Source organism: Oncorhynchus mykiss, chromosome 25, assembly GCF_057628025.1.
Source record: "Oncorhynchus mykiss isolate SJ-2025 chromosome 25, ASM5762802v1, whole genome shotgun sequence".
Taxonomy (NCBI): domain Eukaryota; kingdom Metazoa; phylum Chordata; class Actinopteri; order Salmoniformes; family Salmonidae; genus Oncorhynchus; species Oncorhynchus mykiss.
The window spans coordinates 44,078,995-44,100,773 of record NC_143046.1 but is presented as its reverse complement, the minus strand read 5'-3'; the positions used below and the strand labels follow the sequence as shown (position 1 = coordinate 44,100,773).

The following is a 21,779-nucleotide window of genomic DNA, read 5'->3' as shown; positions in this document are numbered from 1 at the left end:
CTAGAAACTTCAGCGAGATTTTGAAACTTGTCAGAGTAATTTTTATCTGAGTAATTCTTTGTTTTTCAATAATTGTAGTTAACATTCTTTTTTTAATGACTACCTCATCTCTGTACCCCACACATACAATTATCTGTAAGGTCCCTCAATCGAGTAGTGAATGTCAAGCACAGATACAACCAAAAATACCAGGGAGGTTTTTCAATTGCTTGTAAAGAAGGGCACCGATTGGTAGATGTGTAAAAAATTAAAAAAGCAGATGCTGAATATCCCTTTGAGCGTGGAAAAGTTATTAATTAGTCTTTGGATGGTGTATCAATACACCCAGTCACTACAAAATGCAGGCGTCCTTCCTAACTCAGTTGCTGGAGAGGAAGGGAAACGCTCAGGGATTACACTATGAAGCCAATGGGGATTTTTAAAACAGTTACAGAGTTTAATGGTTGTGATATGACAGAACTGAGGATGGATCAACAATGTTGTAGTTACTCCACAAAACTAACCTAAATGATAACCAGATAAAATATTCCAAAACATGCATCCTGTTTGCAACAATGCACTAAAGTAATACTGGAAAGAAATGTGGCAGAGAAATGTACTTTTTGTCCTCAATACAAAGTGTTATGTTTGGGGCAAATCCAACACAACATATCACTGAGTGCTAGGGGTGTGAGCGTTTAAACTTTGAGACGAAGTTGGGATCCTTAACGTTATGAAAGATCCCTACCCGAAAAACAATGTTTTTCTTTTGTTGTTTTTTTCACTTACAGTGCCTTGCGAAAGTATTCGGCCCCCTTGAACTTTGCGACCTTTTGCCACATTTCAGGCTTCAAACATAAAGATATAAAACTGTATTTTTTTGTGAAGAATCAACAACAAGTGGGACACAATCATGATGTGGAACGACATTTATTGGATATTTCAAACTTTTTTAACAAATCAAAAACTGAAAAATTGGGCGTGCAAAATTATTCAGCCCCCTTAAGTTAATACTTTGTAGCGCCACCTTTTGCTGCGATTACAGCTGTAAGTCGCTTGGGGTATGTCTCTATCAGTTTTGCACATCGAGAGACTGACATTTTTTCCCATTCCTCCTTGCAAAACAGCTCGAGCTCAGTGAGGTTGGATGGAGAGCATTTGTGAACAGCAGTTTTCAGTTCTTTCCACAGATTCTCGATTGGATTCAGGTCTGGACTTTGACTTGGCCATTCTAACACCTGGATATGTTTATTTTTGAACCATTCTATTGTAGATTTTGCTTTATGTTTTGGATCATTGTCTTGTTGGAAGACAAATCTCCGTCCCAGTCTCAGGTCTTTTGCAGACTCCATCAGGTTTTCTTCCAGAATGGTCCTGTATTTGGCTCCATCCATCTTCCCATCAATTTTAACCATCTTCCCTGTCCCTGCTGAATAAAAGCAGGCCCAAACCATGATGCTGCCACCACCATGTTTGACAGTGGGGATGGTGTGTTCAGCTGTGTTGCTTTTACGCCAAACAACGTTTTGCATTGTTGCCAAAAAGTTCAATTTTGGTTTCATCTGACCAGAGCACCTTCTTCCACATGTTTGGTGTGTCTCCCAGGTGGCTTGTGGCAAACTTTAAACGACACTTTTTATGGATATCTTTAAGAAATGGCTTTCTTCTTGCCACTCTTCCATAAAGGCCAGATTTGTGCAATATACGACTGATTGTTGTCCTATGGACAGAGTCTCCCACCTCAGCTGTAGATCTCTGCAGTTCATCCAGAGTGATCATGGGCCTCTTGGCTGCATCTCTGATCAGTCTTCTCCTTGTATGAGCTGAAAGTTTAGAGGGACGGCCAGGTCTTGGTAGATTTGCAGTGGTCTGATACTCCTTCCATTTCAATATTATCGCTTGCACAGTGCTCCTTGGGATGTTTAAAGCTTGGGAAATATTTTTGTATCCAAATCCGGCTTTAAACTTCTTCACAACAGTATCTCGGATCTGCCTGGTGTGTTCCTTGTTCTTCATGATGCTCTCTGCGCTTTTAACGGACCTCTGAGACTATCACAGTGCAGGTGCATTTATACGGAGACTTGATTACACACTGGTGGATTGTATTTATCATCAGTAGTCATTTGGGTCAACATTGGATCATTCAGAGATCCTCACTGAACTTCTGGAGAGAGTTTGCTGCACTGAAAGTAAAGGGGCTGAATAATTTTGCACGCCCAATTTTTCAGTTTTTGAATTGTTAAAAAAGTTTGAAATATCCAATAAATGTCGTTCCACTTCATGATTGTGTCCCACTTGTTGTTGATTCTTCACAAAAAAAATACAGTTTTATATCTTTATGTTTGAAGCCTGAAATGTGGCAAAAGGTCGCAAAGTTCAAGGGGGCCGAATACTTTCGCAAGGCACTGTAATTAAAATCACAGTTCTGTTATGACAAAGCATATTATTTTCTGTGTTATAGCCGATAGGCTACAAAGGCCTGGGGAAGTTGTGTAATTAAAGTAAAACTAGAGGAGGAGGCGAATTTCTGGCTACTTGGGGAATTTATAAAGCATTGCAAGACAAGACTTTGCAAGATGCAGATTACCAAAACATATGAGCATGCTTCTGCCTTCTTCTGCCTCTCTCTTCCTCGTGCTGGCCTGCCTGCTCTGTCTCTGAACGCACTCGCTAATGATGCAAGTGCGTTCAGTCTTTGGTCTGTTGCGTGTAGAATATCCTAGTTTATTCATGGCACCAATGTCTTCGGGCTAGTCTTGCGTGCACAGGGCTGCCTGCTCTTCGTTTTTTTTTCATATGAAATTACAGTAGGCTACTGGTAGCCTGTATTGATTACGCTTATCAGGCATCAAGGAATGTGGCCCCATGTATGTTTGATTGTCTGTCTGTTAGGGTAGGCTACACTACAGTTGTTTAAATGCCAACATGATGCCAACAAGAAACAGACATTTTACTTGACTATAAGGAATGCGGCTTCTAAAGCGGGATTTAAATCCACAACTAGGCAACCAGAATTGTCAATAAAATAATATTGAGCTGCTGCGCGCAGCCTGCATGTCTGCTGCCTGTGCGCAGACCACTCTCTCCTAAAAAAGTACTTTAAAGTTTGTTAAATACAGTGACTTACCGAAACATTTAGTTTAAATACAACACATTGCTACCCTAACATAAAACATTGCATAAACTATAAACTATAGCATCACATCAATAGGTGACGTTTATTGTTGTAAGGGAGCAGAATTCTACTGTCTGCCACTTGATGTGGCACTTTTTTAATTGTCTGAAAAGTTATCAATTGTCCCTATCGACATGTTACTGTAACTGTGTTCTATGACTGTAAAGGTTTGTGGTAGATATAACTTTATTCCTCGGCCGTAGCGGTCATACATGCGTAATAGGACAATTATTCTGCATTGTAAATTGACTTGGATAAAAAAAACTTGGAAAAACCCCAAAAAACTATTCATGTCAGTTTAAAAGTTAAGCAAAATGGTTAATTGTCACATCCCTATTGAATACTACTCATATTTTCAATCATGGTTGTGGCTGCATCATGTTATGAGTATGCTTGTCATCAGCAAAGACTAGGGAGTTTTTTTTAGGATAAAAACATATACAACTAACTATAAGCACAGGTAAAATCCTAAAGAAGAACTTGGTTCAGTCTGTTTTCCAACAGAAACTGGGAGATGAATTCACCTTTCAGCAGGACATAAACCTAAAACACAAGGTCAAATCTACACTGGAGTTGCTTACCGAGACACACATTGAATGCTTCCGAGTGGCCTAGTTACAGTTTTGACTTAAATTGGCTTGAAAATCTATGGCAAGACTTGAAAATTGCTGTCCAGCAATGATCAACAATCAACAGAGCTTGAAGAATTTTTTAAAGGGCAAATATTGTACAATACAGGTGTGCATAGCTCTTAAACTTATCACCGCCAAAGGTGCTTCTACAAAGTATTTACTCAGGGGTGTGAATATTCATGTCAATTTTACATTTCTGTATTTAATTTTCAATAAATTAGCAAAAAAAAATTAAAACATGTTTTTACTTTGCCGTTATTGGGTATTGTGTTTAGATGGGTGAGGAAAAAAAATATTTAATTCATTTGAATTCAGGCTGTAACACCCCAAAATGTGGAATAAGTCAAGGGGAATACTTTCTGAAGGCACTGCACATCAGTCACAAACACACATACCTGACCCTCCCTCTGCCAGCCTGTCAGAAGCCCACAGTAAACAAAAGCTTGATCATTAGCATCGCTCTGTTTCCACCCTCTGGTAGAACTATTGCTGTCGGCTCCCTCTCTGAATTATCTTCCTGCATTTGTCTCCCCTCTGATCTTCCACTGCATCTGTCTGATGGGAGTGTATGTGGTGTGTTTTCAGGTGCTGCTGGGTACTGATTGTGTGTGTGTATGTATGTGCTGTCAAACAATTAAAATAATTAATCTCATCATTTTCTGTAGTTCATTTTGATTAATAGCAATTTTTGAATTTGCTCAAATTTGACCATAAAGAAAGATTTTTCTATTCAAAAAGCAGTGCATTGAGTTACAGGCATACTATGCTGTGGGACGAAAACACAAAATAATCTGTGTCAGAAACAAAATGCTTCCAATATTTAAGTAGGCCTGCCTACTCCCTCAACGTTCTTAAAGTTTAACACTTGAGCACTCACTAATACACACACACTCAAGGACTGTTAAAGCGACAGCCAGGCATTCTAAATGAGTGTTCTCCCAATTTCAGATTGTATGGTTGACTACAGGAAAAAATAACTGTCTCTACAAAGAACAAAGAGTATTTAAACTTGCCCAACAGTGTTATGAATTCCACAGAAGACAATAACAACAGGTCAGCCCGGTCTGAATTAATGTAGGCTAAAACAACCATTAGATCTAGCCTAGGCGACTTCAACATGCACTAGTCCACAAGTTACTAGAACTGGGATAATTGCGATAAATCTTTTGACCTGAGACCTATAACAAAAGCAGTAGCTAAATGGAATGGATGTCCTGTTCTGATTAAAATAGTTGTGGGAAGTTAATTATATCAAGAGGCATTCAGCCAAATGGCATTGTAAACATTAGTTTGGTTAGCTAGTGAGCTAACGTTATTATAATTAGCTAGCTATTCTGTACAAATGATCTTGTTGCTGTTATCTAAAGAAATGCCTGGGAATGTGTTTGATTGAGCTCTCTGTAAGTCAAACCTGTGAGCATAGTGGATTCTTCAAACAGACAGCGCTACATAACAGCAACTGCCACCAAGTGCAGTGTCTGTGAGGAAACACGTACGCTTAAAAAGGGCCCGTGCGGTGAAAAATTGAGATTCGATTAATGACATCAATAAAATCCTTAACGACATTAACTTTGTGTGTATGTCGAGGTTATTATAGTCAACGAAAACTGAAACTAAAATAAAAACAACAATTAGAAAATCTATTTAGTAACCTGAAATTAAACTAAAACCACTAAAACTATGTAAAAAAAATATTAAAAAATATAAGTATTTTTCTTCTAATATTTGGGTAAAATCAAGTGGTATTCAAGGTTTTTTTTCCAACTTTTACCAACTTGCCGACCAATGACTGGGCCAAGCTAGAGCAGCTTGTGAAGATCCTGGATCCGTTCGCAATTCACACCGACCGACTTCAAACTGATAGACAGTTGCTGTCTGATCTGGTGCCGTGCATTCTCAACCTTGAGGCACAGTTGCAGTCAACTGCTGTGGTAAAACAGTTGGCACAGGTCCTCCTGAAGTCACTGCATCAGCGCTTCGCATGCATACTGAATCCTATGGCAGCCAACTTTGAGCCAACCTCTGCAGCATGTTGCCTGATGGACCTAAGGATGTGACTGGCATTTTGCTCAATGGAGATGGAGCCACTGATGAGGGAAGCAGAGCCTTTTGTACTTCAGTAATTAGAGAGAACAGCCGTGGAGCAGCAGGACCCCAGGAAGATGCCAGCACGATGAATCATCTCGACCAAAGTGCTTCAGAAATATAGCTTCCTCGCATCGAAGATTGTGTTTGAGGTCACTGTCCAGCTGGATGGTCAACCTGGCAGAGCATTAAGTGTCACATGTGAGCTGCGGAAATACCAGTTCTGCCAAGCAAGGATGGCTGTTTATCCAAAAAAGTGCATTGTGGCACTGGATCTGGTTTCTTCCCTGCATCCCAAGAGTTTTTGGAGAGCTGGCTGGCTGTGAACTGATATATTTGTGAAGTGTTCTACTGCTTATGTTTTTTCTGTTGTTGCAGCTGTTTTTATTAACCCTATTTGAAGGGGTTAGTCATGATGCATGTTTAATATTACATAAACATAAGTCAAATTTGCCATGACGTAATTTGTTGTTTGATCCTCTGTCAAATAAAGGTACTTGTTTCTTCTAATATCTACTACTAAAGTAAAAAACAACAACATTGGTTTGATGTAAACAGTTTCATTCCGCCAGATTTCTTGCACCAGTCTAGGCACTTATCCTTGAAATCCAAGTCACATTAGGATTGATTTATAGTTTAAACCTAACCAAAACTTTGTCCTGGCCATAGAGTTCCTTGCTTGCCATCCTTGCTATTTCCGCAGCTCACACGCGACACTTAATGCTCTGCCAGGTTGACTCTCCAGCTGGACAGTGACCTCAAACACAGTCTCTGATGCGAGGAAGCTATATTTCTGAAGCACTGTGGTCGAGATGATTCATCGTGCTGGCATCTTATTTGGGTCCTGCTGCTGTGCTCTCTAATTTGCTGAAGTACAAAAGGCTCTGCTTCCCTCATCAGTGGCTCCATCTCCATTGAGCAAAGTTGTATGGAGTCATCTAGTGGCCAAAAGCCTGTGTTAGCATGGGCAACGCCATTCAGGGCTTTCGCTGTTTAGATTTAGTCAACTGGGCGGGACTTCCAACTTCATTGGCTGATCCCTCCTGACCCGGTTGGCATGACCCAATGACCCAGTTGGAGTTGTACTATTTTAAGATGGAGATGGCCTCAATGCACATACTCTCACAGACGCCGTCATGACACCGATACAGAGATGTTATGTCTATCCAAGTCTATGGTCCTCGCCCATCACCTTATGTATTACTTCCCCCCCAGGGTCAAGAAGTGACAAAAAAAATAACTATAGGCCTACAACACATAAATGGCTCCTAGCCTCCCTTTCTGTCGCGAACACTAAAACTCAAACTAAACCATATAAATTAAGTCTAAAAACTAACTGAAACAAAGCTGAATGTCATATAAAATTACTAAACTATATTAACTGTGTGTGTGGACGTGTTTAACTCTACCAGAAGTCCCCACAAGAATAGTAAACGAACAAAAAATGCTATTTCTAGGGGGTTAGGATTAGGTTTGGGGTTAGGGTTTAGGGTTAAATAAAATAAATACATAGGAGCTAGGGTTAGTTTTAGGGTTAAGGTTAGGTTTTTTGGTTACGGTTAGGGTAAGGGTTTAGGATTAGGGGTTAGGGAAAGTAGGATTTTGAATGGGACTGAATTGTGTGTCCCCACAAGGTTGGATGAACAAGAATGTGTGTGTGTTCCCCATATTATAATTGTATTTATTGAATGTTTGTTTCTATATAATCCAGGTACCAGCTGAGTTATTCCAGTTACAAACTTTAAAAATAATTATATTGTGTAGTTGTTTCATGTGTGTTTGGATGGGCTATGCTAATGGTGTTAATTGAAAGCCCTCCCACCAAGTTAGCCTGCTTATTAGATACAGGTGCATAAAGGTTTGGTAGTATCACAGATTATCCATTATATTGACCACATACTCTATGAAAATAAATGTCTTAAAACATGTCAGGCAGTTTGGAGGAGGCATGATCTGGTGGGACCATTCTAGCCAATGAGAGGGCAGATACCCGTGTGAACAACTGGCACAACGGTTTCCACTAGTTACCAAAGCCGCAGAAATTGGCTCTATCGTAGATAATCATGAAAACTAAAATGTGCTTTCTGGTCATAATTTAAAGTTAGGGTTACGGTTAGCAGTGTGGTAAATCACATTTTAATGATTGAAAATGTAGAAATAGGCGGAGCTTATGACTGTGGCAACTAGTGATGACCAGGCACAACTCCGATATTAAGTTTTTTTTCTCAAAGTTGCCAGGATATCACATGTCCTACTTATATCAGTACACTCGTAAAAAAAAAAAAAAAATTTACGAAACTTATATTCGATCAAATAAGCCACACATAGCAAAGTAAGCCATTCCAATTTTTGTTAACCAAATTCGACACACTCTTCTTCTTTTTCAGCAGCAAACCACCCTGCATCCCACTGCTGGCTTGCCTCTGAAGCTAAGTAGGGTTGGTCCTGCTCGGGTCCCTGGATGGGAGACCAGATGCTGCTGGAAGTGGTGTTGGAGGCTCTCTTCCCTCTGGTCTAAAAAAAATATCCCAATGCCCCAGGGCAGTGATTGGGGATATTGCCCTGTCTTTCGGATGGGATGTTAAACGGGTGTCCTTACTGTCTGTGGTCACTAAAGATCACATGGCACTTATCGTATGAGTACGGTTTTAACCCCGGTGTCCTGGCTAAATTCCCAATCCAGCCCTCATACCATCATGTCCACCTTACTATCCCCTTTAACTATCTCTCAGGTCGTTGTTGTAAATGCAAATGTGTTCTGTCAATTTATCTGGTAAAATAAGGGTAAATAAATTAAATCCTGGCTTGGTGAGTGAAAATAAACGAAAAACCGCCACCTGCCGGAGAAGACAGATTTCGCGTCGCTTTTTCCTCTCTGAGAGAATGCAAGGATGAGTAAGGAGTATTTTCACATTTTTAGACCTAATAATAAAACTCAAGATTTTGAGGAAGTCTGTTCCAGTCATATTTTAAACATTTTTTTATGTGACATGCAACAGCCAGATTCGTCAGTGTGTGTTTGTGTGTCCTCTACCAGTCTAACAGTGTTTTCAACTCCTTTACTGTAGGAGGCATCAGCGTTAGAAGTAGTGTCCTGCAGTCAGGAGAAGGAGAGTCTGCCCCCGGAGAAGAGTCCCTCCAATCCTGTTCACTCTGAGAGAGAAGCCTTGCTAGTTGGTATGTTCACCTAACAACATTACTATAATGTTATATTAACCCAGTTGGAGGAGAAGATTCCCCCAATTCCTGTCCACTCAGAGAAGCCCTGCTACTTGACACATTCACCAAACATTATTGCAACCTTAGTCCGGTAAACTCTGAGGAAGAAGCCTTGCTTGTTGGTATGTTCAGACAACATTACTACAACCTTCTAACAACATTTGTACGTATAATGGAGAACATTCCCCTAGCGCTATCAACTCTAGGAAAAAGACCCTGCTTGTTCATACACTGCTTGTTCATTTAACTGGTTATTTTTAGCGAAACTATCCACAATCATCAAAGCTGTTTTTTTGTGGAAAGCCTGGTTTTCCTCCCCTGGTTATTCCCAGTTCTCTGGGCTGGTTCACATGTTTTCAATGTCTGGTTTACTGAGGCCTTCAGCATGTTTTTATGGCACATTCTCCACTTCAGTGGAGGGTTCTTTCCACGGGGAACGGTTGGTCCTGGATCAAATTGGTTTTTCGAAAGTAAGGTCTTGCTGAGATACAAGGGAAAGCTATTGTGGCGTTACGATTAGGCCTATGCCAGATGGCAGGATGCACACTATTGTGTGGTAGTGGGAGTTACCTGTCCTGTCCCACAGTGGTGTTATTCTGGAATGATCATATATTTGGCATAGTTGGTTAGGTAGTCAATGAGGCGCTCCCTCCCTCCATGCCGGCCCACTTTGGCTGCTCAGTGAAGTAGATGGCTGCTGAGGATTCTGGGTGTTCTCTGTCAGAATCGTTCTAAATTACATCTTGTTTGAAGATGAAGTGAGCACCGCAGAGAAAAAAGGACATTGGCTCAAAAGTGAACTCATCTTTAACTGCTTTGTCTGTCCTTCTAGATGGCAAAATTAATACCAATGAGATGAACACTTAAAGGAATGTTATATATCGTATATGTGCATCTCTGGATAATGTTATATCGATTTCCTGGGTCCTTTCATGTTTTTATGTGTATCTGACCTATTCAGCGTTCAAGCAGGCAGAAAATCAGCCAGAATGACGCAGTTTGTGTGCATAACATTGTCTTTAAAAAGAAGAGAAAACAGATGACTAAACTCTGATCAAAACAAAGACATAGGGAAGGAAAGAACAGATGCTAGGCCTTTTTCAAGACTTGAAGTTTGATAATAACAAAGCACTTTCTATTGAACTTCCATGTTTCTCGGAGAGTGGCTGAATATCTAGGCTAGGCTATAATTACACATTCAGTTAGAAAATGAAACTGTAGACATCACCAACTACAAAGTTAGCATTGTCAATTAACATCAATATGAACTTTAGATAACTAGGCTTTGGAACAGAGCAGCTACTGCTTTCTCCACAAGTCCCTTTACAACTAAACATACAGTTCTGATTAATTTGCTATAAATGATTTGGACATTTGGAGGCTTTTGGACCCATTCAAAGTATATAGACTGATTTCAAGTTATGCTGGTCTGTATATCTTTGGTCCTAATCCAGCCATTAAAACACACATCTGATCAGAGTTGTTCTCCTCCAGTGTCTCACCTGGTGTGTTTGTTTTCTGAGCTAGTTCCTCAGTGGGCTCATGTTATTACACAGGGGTTTAGGACTATCAGTAGTGCATCATCATATCAATTAGCTGATAGCAGATGTTATTGTTGGGATGAGCGAAACGCCTTTGAGTGTGTGCGTGAGTGCGGGCGTGAAGCCCCATGCTGCTCTGATCAGAGAAGCTTTAATGTAGAGAGCAGCATCAAAGTCTTCATTAAACACTTCTCTTAATCTGGACGGTTTAAACACAGGTCTTCCACAGAGCTGGGAGTGTTTTGGGGAAGACAGACACACTTGAAGAGTACAGATACATTTTCACTTCAGTCAGACAAGATGAGTTAAGTAGAGTGGTCTCTTGAATGTGAGGTTCTCGCTGGCTTTCATGTTGGACAGATCGGTGAATGAATCAACACTCAAACTTAATGTTGTTAGTTAGCTATAGATTAGCTATACATTAATGGTCTACAGTTTGATACTTTGGATGGCATGTTCTCATTGGTTTTCATGTTGGACAAATGGGTTAATGAACACTCAGACTGAATGGGATCATACCGTAGTATAACTTTAGTGTTTGAGTTAAAGTTCTAAAGTAATAGCCTATACTACTGTATGATAAGATGGGTGAATCAACCATTATATTTATATATATATATATATATATATATATATATATATATATATATATATATATATATATATATATATAATGGTTTTAGAGTTATAAGTATACAGTAATGCTAATGCCAGTTTAATTGATACTGTATTGAGGTATCTCTTTCTCCTTCCTCAGGGATCATCTCTGCATTCCTCCATGTCCATCCGTTTGGAGCCAGCATCGAGTACATCTGCTCCTACCTACAGCAGCTGAACACCAAGGTACTGCTGGCACAAGCTGACACTGACACACACACACACACACACACACACACACACACACACACACACACACACACACACACACACACACACACACACACACACACACACACACAAAACCCCTTTCCCCCATCACAACCATAGACTCAGATTCATGTGGATGAATTTCCTGACACATGGAAAAGGTCACGCCTGGGCTGCAACAGGAAATGCCGGTACAATTGTATAAATGTCGACAGACAATGTGTTAGTTCGACGTGGTGGGATCATTTTGTGTTGGTAAAATGTATTATGCGACAAATGGAGGCATATTCTTGTGTTGGTGAGAAATGGCAGTGGAAACGCCTTCATGCACAAATGATGCCTATGATAACCATCACATGGAAGTCAACTTGGAGTGATGCGAAGATATTTTGTGTGGTCCTCCCACTTTGACTCGGGAAAGCATGCAGTTTATTAGGCTACAGATGAAATAAGTTATGATGAACTTTACAGGGTGGTGAATAAGCAAGGGTGTATCAAGGGTCTTATTCTGGTGACATGATGATCGATGCTTGGCTGCCGTTTGACAAATACAAACCATCAGTAGAGTTGAAAATGCGATGGATACCCATTTAAATTGTGTTTTTTTATTCAGTACATGGGAATTTAACCACAAAAATTGTCTTAATGTGCACTACGTCATCAATCACAGCCATTTATACGCAAAAAGTATGTTTGATGGAAACACATCTGGTGGGAAAATGCAAAAAAATATATATATATGCCGATTTTTGAACATTCGTAGAAAAATCTAGCTACTGACTCACACAGCATGTCATGATGAGCAGCAGGAGCCATCCTGGCGCACTATTCCAGCATGCACGTGCAAGCACGCACACACACGCACACAGTCATCCTGGCACCACACACACACAGACACACAGACACACAGACACACACAGACACACACAGACACACACACAGACACACAGACACACACAGACACACACAGACACACACACACACACACACACACACACACACACACACACACACACACACACACACACACACACACACAGCAAGCTGAGCAATAGAGCCATCCTGGCACAACACACACACACACAGAGCACAAACTTGGAATAAACACCCCCTACTGGGCTGTCATACAGTATTGTCCTGATGTATTCCAGGGCCACACGGTGCAGTTGGAGCACCCTGGTGCAGTCAGCCTCCCCCAAATGAAATGTGAATCATCCCCTTGTGACAGCAGAGCCCCATCGTGCAGCGAGAGTTTCCTCACACAGCCAGATCCTTCTCATGAAATTTGATCCCCCTGGTGCAGGAAGGCCCCTCTCATGATGCTGATCCCCAGGTTAGAGTTGGGGTTGAAGCAAAGGCAAGTCCCACTGCCTCCAATCTCTGTAGCTACCATAGACATGAATATAGGACATTTCCTTGTATCCCCAGTGTTCTTGAGGAAGTGTCTGAGTGTAATTTCCCTGGACACTGAGACCTGTTAGATCTGGATCATTCCTGTCTCTCCCTGACAGAGCTGAGCTGTTTCATTTCTTCTGACGCTTCGCTTAAACACCCATCTCCACGTCGGGCTCCTCAGGGGCCTTCCTTGGTTCTCACCTCTGCTGTCGTCTACCAGAGAGATTATTTTCCTTATTCTCAACCACATACACAGAGTGTTCAAAACATTCCATGACATAGACTGACCAGGTGAAATGTTTGGACCCGTTATTGATTTCACTTGTTAAATCCACTTCAATCAATGTAGACGAAGGGGAGGAGACAGGTTAAACAAGGATTTTTAATCCTTGAGACATGGATTGTGTATGTGTGCCATTCAGAGGGTGAATGGGCAAGACTAAATATTTAAGTGCCTTTGAAAGGGGTATGGTAGTATGTGCCAGGAGCACCGGTTTGAGTGTGTCAAGAACTCGAGCTTAGCAATTTCCTGTGTGTATTCAGAATGGTCCACCACCCAAAGGACATCCAGACAACTTGACACAGCTGTGTAAAGCATTGGAGTCAACATGAAGCTTCGACACCTCGTAGAGTCCATGCCCCAACGAAAGGTGTTCCTAATGTTTTGTACACTCAGTGTATGAATAACGTCTCTTTTCGATCTATCGTGCTGACCCAAACCTCTATCCGATAACATGGCTGGTGGAAACCCAGAGGGGCATAGTAGCCATGCCTTGCCTAAATCAGACTGGACAAAATAATGTTTTGTACACGGTGTATATGACCACTATACTCACTGCCACCACCGCAAGGAGGCCTTCAGATATAATATATGGCCACTCTCACTCTACCTCCATGATGAGGCCATCAGATAAAGGACTATGGGACCACCAGCCCACCTGCACCCTGAGGCCTTTAGACATGACTACTCTTACTGCTACCTCCATGAGGAGGCCCTCGTGAATATATTGTATGACCACTCCCCCCGCCAACTCATTAAAATCTCTGAGCCTTCACCACACTGACTCATTCCTTCTCTCTCCTTTTGGCTTTTCCACTCTGTCTGAGGATGTTTTTGTTCCCACGCTACCTCTCTGTAACACCATGCAACAAACCCACAGGGCTTTGTCAACATTACTGGCTGAATTCACCAATAACAACATTACTCTCTACTTATCTACTGTGTTCATGATGCACTGCTACATTGTTAATGGTGATACACACATATCTACGCTAATGCTTAATGCATACTGACAGGTTTACCAATCTGGTTCTTACAAATGTGTTTTTTCTCTGCATAAAATTATACAGTGCTTCCTGCTGTCATTGTTTTGTGTAATCTCACATTTTAAAAGTGATGCTATATGCCAATGTGGTGCTATTGCATATGTAGGTGTGGGTTTGTGTGTGTGTGGGTGTGTGTGTGTGTGGGTGTGTGTGGGTGCGTTTATTGTTTGTCAATCAGATCCGTTTTTCAGAGATGTGTGGCTCTTTTTGAGTTTGTAGGAGTGTGTGTCAGATCTGTGTGTTAACTTTGTATTGTGTTTGTACATGTGGGTGTGTGGGAGTGTATTTATCAAATTTGTGTATTTACATTGAGTGTGTGTGTGTGTTTCAGATAAATACAGGGGAGGTGGATGCTCTACTGGGTCGGCTGCCCTGTACATTCAGACAGGAGTTGACGGGGGTAGGCGCCAGCCTGGAGAAACGCTGGAGGTTCTGTGGCTTCGAAGGCATCATGATCACATAGAGCATTATGGGGACACGGAGGAGGACATCACAGGGACACAGAAGAAACAGCATTGAGCTCAGGCTGAATTATTAGGACACTGTACTGGACCGGTACTGGTCCCTGAGACGTTGCTCACCGGTCCCTGCGATGGTTAACTGGCCTTGGTTTAGTCAGTTCTTAAGAGCTAGTTATAATGTAAACAGTTTGCTGGTCCTAGGTATAAATAAGGTTGAGAAACACTGGCATAAAGCTCTGGCTGTATTATTAGGACACAGAAGTAAAAACATAGAGCTCAGGCTGCAGAGCAGGCTGTGACACTGAGGAAACAGCCTCTCTGTATGGGTGACAGAGAGGGTGACTCGTCTGCAGGGTGATGGAGATCTCTATAACACCACCAAATCCACGATGCTCTTCTCTGTGCCCAATTTTGCAAAGCCTCATGGGATAGAACACCACATTGGGAGTCCCAAAGGAGTATCAGTCCGACGGCGCCAGGGCATTGGCTGTTTGTCCTTCACATGGGTGGACCAGACCATTCCCAGAGCCTCTAATTGGTTAACTCTGCTGTCACTCAGCTAGGAATGCTACCCAAGGAGGTTATCAGGATCTGCTGAACATTTTCCACCTCCCGCCCCTCTGGCCTCTCTCACTCTCTCTTTTTTTGTTCCTTGTTTTTATAATTCTATGAATAAAAATCTATATGTTTCTTAATTTTCTGTAAAGGCTGTTAACAGTTGCATAGATTGATTTGTTTTACTACTCTGTAAATGCTTGGATGATATTTTTAAATAAAAAATAAAAGCAATCTGAAGAATTGAGAATAGAGTTTTATTGAATAGAGTTCTTCTCACTGGCGCTTAGGCTATATACCGGTAAGCTGCTTGTATATGCAATGTGTGTAGATGTGGTATGTAGCATGAGTGTGAGTGTGAGTAAACTGCTAATCCAAGTCCCCAGCCACATGAGGAACCTTCAGCCTGCCAGCCTCTCTCTCTCGCTCGCTCTCTCCTTTTCTCACATACATACACACACACTCTCTATCACGCGCACACGCACACAGAGCAAAACGCAACTGCTACACTCCATTATGCCTGTGGCCAGCCATAACTGGAGAGATGCCTGAGACCGTAAGTGACTTGAGGCCACCTTTTGTGATGCTGGTTTTCTTCCATCTTAGCTCTGGCCAAGGCAAATCATCACACTTACAGAGATACACACTCTTGGGATCATCTTAATGAAGTATACAGACTTAATGAAGGCTGTATCACAACCAGCCGTGATTGGGAGTGCCATAGGGCAGCGCATAATTGGCTCAGCTTCGTCCGGGCTTGGCCGGTGTAGGCCGTCATTGTAAATAAGAATTTGTTCTGAACTGGCTTGCTTAGTTAAATAAAGGTTTAATAAAACAGTTTATTTTTATTTGTACTAATTATCTAATTATAGAGGAAGGTGTATGTGTGTCTGCATGTGTGAGAATATGTGCTTGTCTGGGTGAGCATACACACGTGTGTGTGTGTGTCTATAGAAGCCAGTTTTATAACAAAATAGAGGTTGCCCCTCCAGGTTGAATCCTGGCAGCGAGGACCTGGAAGTTCTTCCCAAAAGCCAGCGAGAGCGTTCCAAATCCAATTTGTCTGCACGCTCTCTTCCCCTGTTTTACTTGGGGAAACCAAATGTTTACGACACACGATTTGCGCTCATCAGCCTCCGCCTTCTCCTAAGGCCTTGTGTATAGAACATCAAGTCCACGAGCTTGTCAGAACACCATCCATCCTACCTGAATTAATAATAGGTATTGAGTTGGTTTTCTCCCTGCAAGACTCCCTTCTATACATATTCATTTGTCTTGGCATGTACTATTAAGATGGGTCCAAAAGGGAAGAGTGAACACGCATATGGCAGAACCATAGAGCGGAGTGGAGATGTGTGTAGTGTATTATATATGGATCTATATAGTATTCTTATAATCCCTAGGTATATATAAATTATTTTTTATAAAAAAAATGTTTTACCCCTTTTTTCTCCCCAATTTTGTGGTATCCAATTTGTAGTAGTTACAGTCTTGTCTCATCGCTGCAACTCCCGTACGGACTCGGGTGAGGCGAAGGTCGAGAGCCATGCGTCCTCCGAAACACAACCCAATCAAGCCGCACTGCTTCTTGACACAATGCCCATCCAACCCGGAAGCCAGCCGCACCAATGTGCCAGAGGAAACACCGGAGGAAGCCCGCCACCGGAGTTGCTAGTGCGCGATGAGACAAAGATATCCCTGCCGGCCAAACCTTCCCTAACCCGGACGACCCTGGGCCAATTGTGCGCCACCCCATAGGCCTCCGGGTCGCAGCCGGCTGCGACAGATTCTGGGCTCAAACCCAGAGTTGTCCGGGTTAGGGAGGGTTTGGCCGGCAGGGATATCTTTGTCTCAGGAACTTGTTCAGTTTGTCTCAGTTGTTGAATCTGGTTATGTTCATACAAATATTTACACACAGTGAGAGGACGTTTATTTTTTTGCTGAGTTTATGTAGCTTAAGAAACAAGGTTCATGAAATCAATAATTTGCTAGTAACAGATTACATTCATATTCTGACAATCTCTGAAACAAACTTAGATAATACCTTTGATGATACAGTGGTAGCAATATATGGTCATGATATATACAGAAAAGACAAATGCCAGAGGTGGAGGGGTGGCCGTTTATATTCAGAACCACATTCCTGTAAAGTTTAGAGAGGATCTCATGTTAAATACTGCTATATGGCTACAGGTTCATCTGCCTCACCTAAAGCCCTTTCTGGTGGGAAGCTGCTATAAACCATCAAGTGCTAACAGTCAGTATCTGGATAACGTGTGAAATGGTTGATAATGTATGTGATATCAACAGAAAAGTATATTTTCTGGATGATTTAAATATTGACTGGCTTTCATCAGGCTGCTCACTAAAGAGAAAGCTTCAAACCATAACTAGTGCCTGCAACCTGGTTCAGGTTATCAGTCAACCTACTCATGGTAGTTACAAACAGCACAGGAATGAAATCATCTACATGTATTGATCACATCTGTTATGACTTCTATGAATGGTGGGTGGAGAAGTCAAGTGCAGAGAGCAGGTAGTTCCGTACGTGGATCTTTTATTCCAATGACAGCGGAAAAACGGACATGCAAAACACAAGGGTGCATGAAACAACCCGTCCAAATAAACAGGACTAAACTGTCCGGAAAAATAGAGATCACAATAATCAACCAACACCATAAAACAGAGAACAAGCCCGCACAATAACCAGCGGGCCTAGTGCTCTTAAATAGCCTACAAACAAAACTAAACTCAAAACAGATGTAACCAATTAGACCCAACTAACGGAAACAAAAGGAAAGGGAATCGATGGCAGCTAGTAGGCCGGCGACGACGACCGCCGAGCGCCGCCCGAACAGGAAGAGGCACCATCTTCGGCAGGATTCGTGACAGCATCTTTACTAATGCTGCAGAAATTAGCTTGAACGCAGTATCCAAATCCATTGGGTGTGGTGATCACAATATAGTAGCCGTATCTAGGAAAACCAAAGTTCCAAACGCTGGGCCTAATAGAGTGTATAAGAGCTGATTCCAATGTTGTTGATGTAAATAATATTTGTTGGTCCGTGGTGTGTAATGAGAACCAACCAGATGTTGCACTTGAGACATTTATGAAATTGCTTATCCCAGTTACTAATACCCATTAAAAGAATAACTGTAAAAATATTTAAACATTTAAATTGATGAGGAATTGAAAAATGTTATGGTTGAGAGGGATGAGGCTAAAGAAATGGAAAATAAGTCTGGCTGCACAACCGATTGGCAAACGTACTGCAAATTGAGAAATCATGTGACTAAACTGAATAAAAAGAAGAAACTACACTATGAAACAAAAATAAATGACCAAGAATGATAGTAAAATGCTTTGGAGCAACTGAAATGAAATCTTGGGCAAAACGTAAACTCCACTCCATCATTCAATGAATCAGATGGCTCATTCATCACAAAACCTACTTTTCCAACTACTTAAATTATTTTTTCATTTGTAAGATTAGCAAATTTAGGCATGACATGCCAGCAACAAACGCTGACACTACACACCCAAGTATATCTGACCAAATTGTGAAAGATAAGCATTGTAATTTTGAATTCCGTAAAGAGTGTGGAAGAGGTGAAACAATTATTGTTGTCTCTCAACAATGACAAGCCACCAGGGCCTGACAACTTGGATGGAAAATTACTGAGGAGAACAGTGGACAATATTGCCATATCTTCCATTTGCTTTTTGAGTAAAGCTGATGACTCAACACTATACACGTAGTTTCAGAATGGGTGACAAGGAAAAAGTTTGTCCTAAATATTTCAAAAACTAAAAGCATTGTATTTGGGACTAAACCCTAAACCTCAACTAAATCTTGTATGGAATCATGTGGAAATTGAGAAAGTTGAGGTGTCTAAACTGCTTGAAGTAACCCTGGATTGTAAACTGTCATGGTCAAAACATTGATACAACAGTAGCTAAGATGAGGAGAAGTATGTCCATAATAAAGCTTTAGGCACTGCATCTCAGTGCTGAAGGCGTCACTACAGACCCTGGTTCGATTCCAGGCTGCATCACAACTGGCCGCGATTGGGAGTCCCATAGAGCGCCGCACAATTGTCCTTGCGTCATCCGGTTTAGGGTTTGGCCAGGGTAGGCCATCATCAGGGTAGGCCATCAAATATATTGTTCTTAACTGACTTGCCTGGTTAAATAAAGGTTAAATGAAAAGAAATAGTTTTGTTGCACCTGGACTACTGTTCAGTCGTTTGGTCAGGTGCCATAAAGCGGGACTAAGGAAAGTTGCAATTGGCTCAGAACAGGGCAGCACGGCTTGCCCTTAGATGTACACAGAAAGCTAACATTAATAATATGCATGTCAATCTCTCCTGGCTCAAAGTGGAGGAGAGATGGACTTCATCACTGCATGTATTTGTGAGAATGCGCCGAGCTTTCTGTTTGAACTACTGGCACACAGCTCAGTCCCCAAATCCAGAACAGACTATGGGAGGAGCACAGTACTACATATAGCCATGGAACTCCATTCCACATCAAGTAAATCATGCAAGCAGTAAAATTATATTTAACAAAACAGATAAAAACACATCTTATGGAACATCAGAGACTGTGAAGCAACACAAACATAGGCACAGACACATGCATACAAACACACAACATACTCACTGCACAAACGTACACATTGATTTTATGTTGTAGAGTAGGGGCCTGAGGGCACACCTTAATGTGTTTTGAAATCTGTTGTGAATGTATTGTAATGCTGGATGCCAGGAATGGAGTAGCTGCAGCAGCTAATGGGATCCATAATAAGTATAAATAAAAATACCATACAAAACATACAGGGAGCATAGATTGTTTTGGAAACAAAAGCATTAATTTCATTTCTATTTTGCAGGAGCTGAAGTTGCAGGCTCTCGGTGCCCTTTAGACAGAGAGATGCAGACAGACAGGCACTGATCTGTGCCTCACTCCACTGGGCTTTCTGCTTCCCCTTCAAGCACTATAAAGTATACATTACATGACCGACAGTATGTGGACAGCTGCTCGTCGAACATCTCATTCCAAAATCTTGGACATTAATATGGAGTTGGTCCCCCTTTGGTGCCATAACAGGCTCCACTCTTCTGGGAAGGCTTTCCACTAGATGTTTGAACATTGCTTCGGTGACTTGCTTCCGTTTAGCCACAAAAGCATTAGTGAGGTCGAGCACTGATGTTGGGCGATTAGTCTGCGTTTCGATTCATCCCAAAGGTGTTCGATAGGGTTGAGGTCAGGGTTCAGTGCAGGCCAGTTGTCACGGCTCCTCCTCTGCATTGCAGGGGCGGTTCCTCCTGCAGGCAGAGGAGGGTCGTTAGTGATTGGAGTCACCTGGGATCTGGGTATTTAAACTGTCACTAATTACCTCTTTCTCTCTCTCCGCTCCTCCAGGTATGAACCTGTTTTGTTTGTTCTTTTGTAGTTTTGCATAGTTTTCACTCAGTCATTCACACACACAGATTCATGCACTTTGCATACACCTTACATTATGATACTTCCACACCTCATTCCTTTTTCTTAGTTTAAAGTTAATAGTTTTGTTTACAATAAAGAACATTTTTTAATTGGCCTATACCTGTTGTTCGCGTCCCCTCATTTTTGCAACAGGCTATGAGCCTAAGTTCTTCCACACCGATCTCAACAAACCATTTGTGTATGGACCTCTCTTTGTGTTTCCACAAAATTGGAAGCACAGAATTATGTAGAATGTATGTATGCTGTAGCATTAGGATTTCCCTTCACTGTAACTAAGGGGCCTTGCCCGAACCATGAAAAACAGCCCCAGACCATTATTCCTTCTCCACCGTTATTGCTTCTAGATGTTTCCACTTCACAATAACAGCACTTACAGTTGATCGGGGCAGCTCTAGCATGGCAGAAATTTTACGAACTGACTTGTTGGAAAGGTGGCATCCTATGACGGTGCCATGTTGAAAGTCACATTCTACTCCCAATGTTTTCTATGGAGATTGCATGACTGTGTGCTCAATTTTATACACCTGTCAGCAACAGGTGTGGCTAAAATAGCCAATTACACTGATTTGAAGTGGTGTCCACATACCTTTGTATAAATAGTGTATCTTGTCATAGTGGGCGAATGACGGTGCAGTTGACAGATGCTTCAGTACTCGCCCACAACAGGGTTTCCCAACCTCGGTCCTGGGGTCTCCCCTGTGTTCAGGTTTGGTTTTTGACCTAGCACTGCATAGCTGATTCAAACATCCAACTGCTTATCAAGCTTTCATTATTTGAATCATTTGTCTAGGGCAAAAAACTAAATGTGCACCCAGAGTGGGCCCCAGGACCAAGTTTAGGAAACCCTGTCCTACAACAACAGGCTCCGATGATAATACTGACCGTTTCTATCCTCACTGGAGTTGCAGTGTTCTGTCAAGCCCAATCTCCCTGTAGACTTGATGCCTCTGTTAGACAGGAGACATGAATAATTAATATTTTCAGACTTGAGTGACATTTTCGGGGAACCCCATGCAAAGGAGGTCAACACAGCCT

At 41.7% G+C, this 21,779-nt stretch overlaps 1 protein-coding gene across 11 annotated transcripts in view; it reads left to right on the top strand.

Annotated features, from left to right (window-relative positions):
* LOC110505197 (ecto-NOX disulfide-thiol exchanger 2) overlaps positions 1-15,482 on the top strand; it is a 316,865-nt gene extending 301,383 nt beyond the window's left edge. For 6 of the 11 annotated variants that reach the window (XR_016491735.1, XM_021584250.3, XM_090219977.1 and 3 more), the window contains 3 exons: positions 8,940-9,048; positions 11,389-11,474; positions 14,551-15,482. Coding sequence is in view for 5 of the 11 variants with exons in the window: in XM_021584250.3 (XP_021439925.2) it covers positions 8,940-9,048; positions 11,389-11,474; positions 14,551-14,682 (327 nt within the window). In the remaining 6 variants the exon portion in view is untranslated. Of the gene's footprint in view, positions 1-8,258; positions 9,049-11,388; positions 11,475-14,550 lie in introns of all 11 variants that reach the window. The other 5 variants (XR_016491737.1, XR_005041206.2, XR_016491734.1 and 2 more) reach the window with 2 other exon arrangements.
* The last annotated feature ends 6,297 nt before the right edge of the window (positions 15,483-21,779 follow it).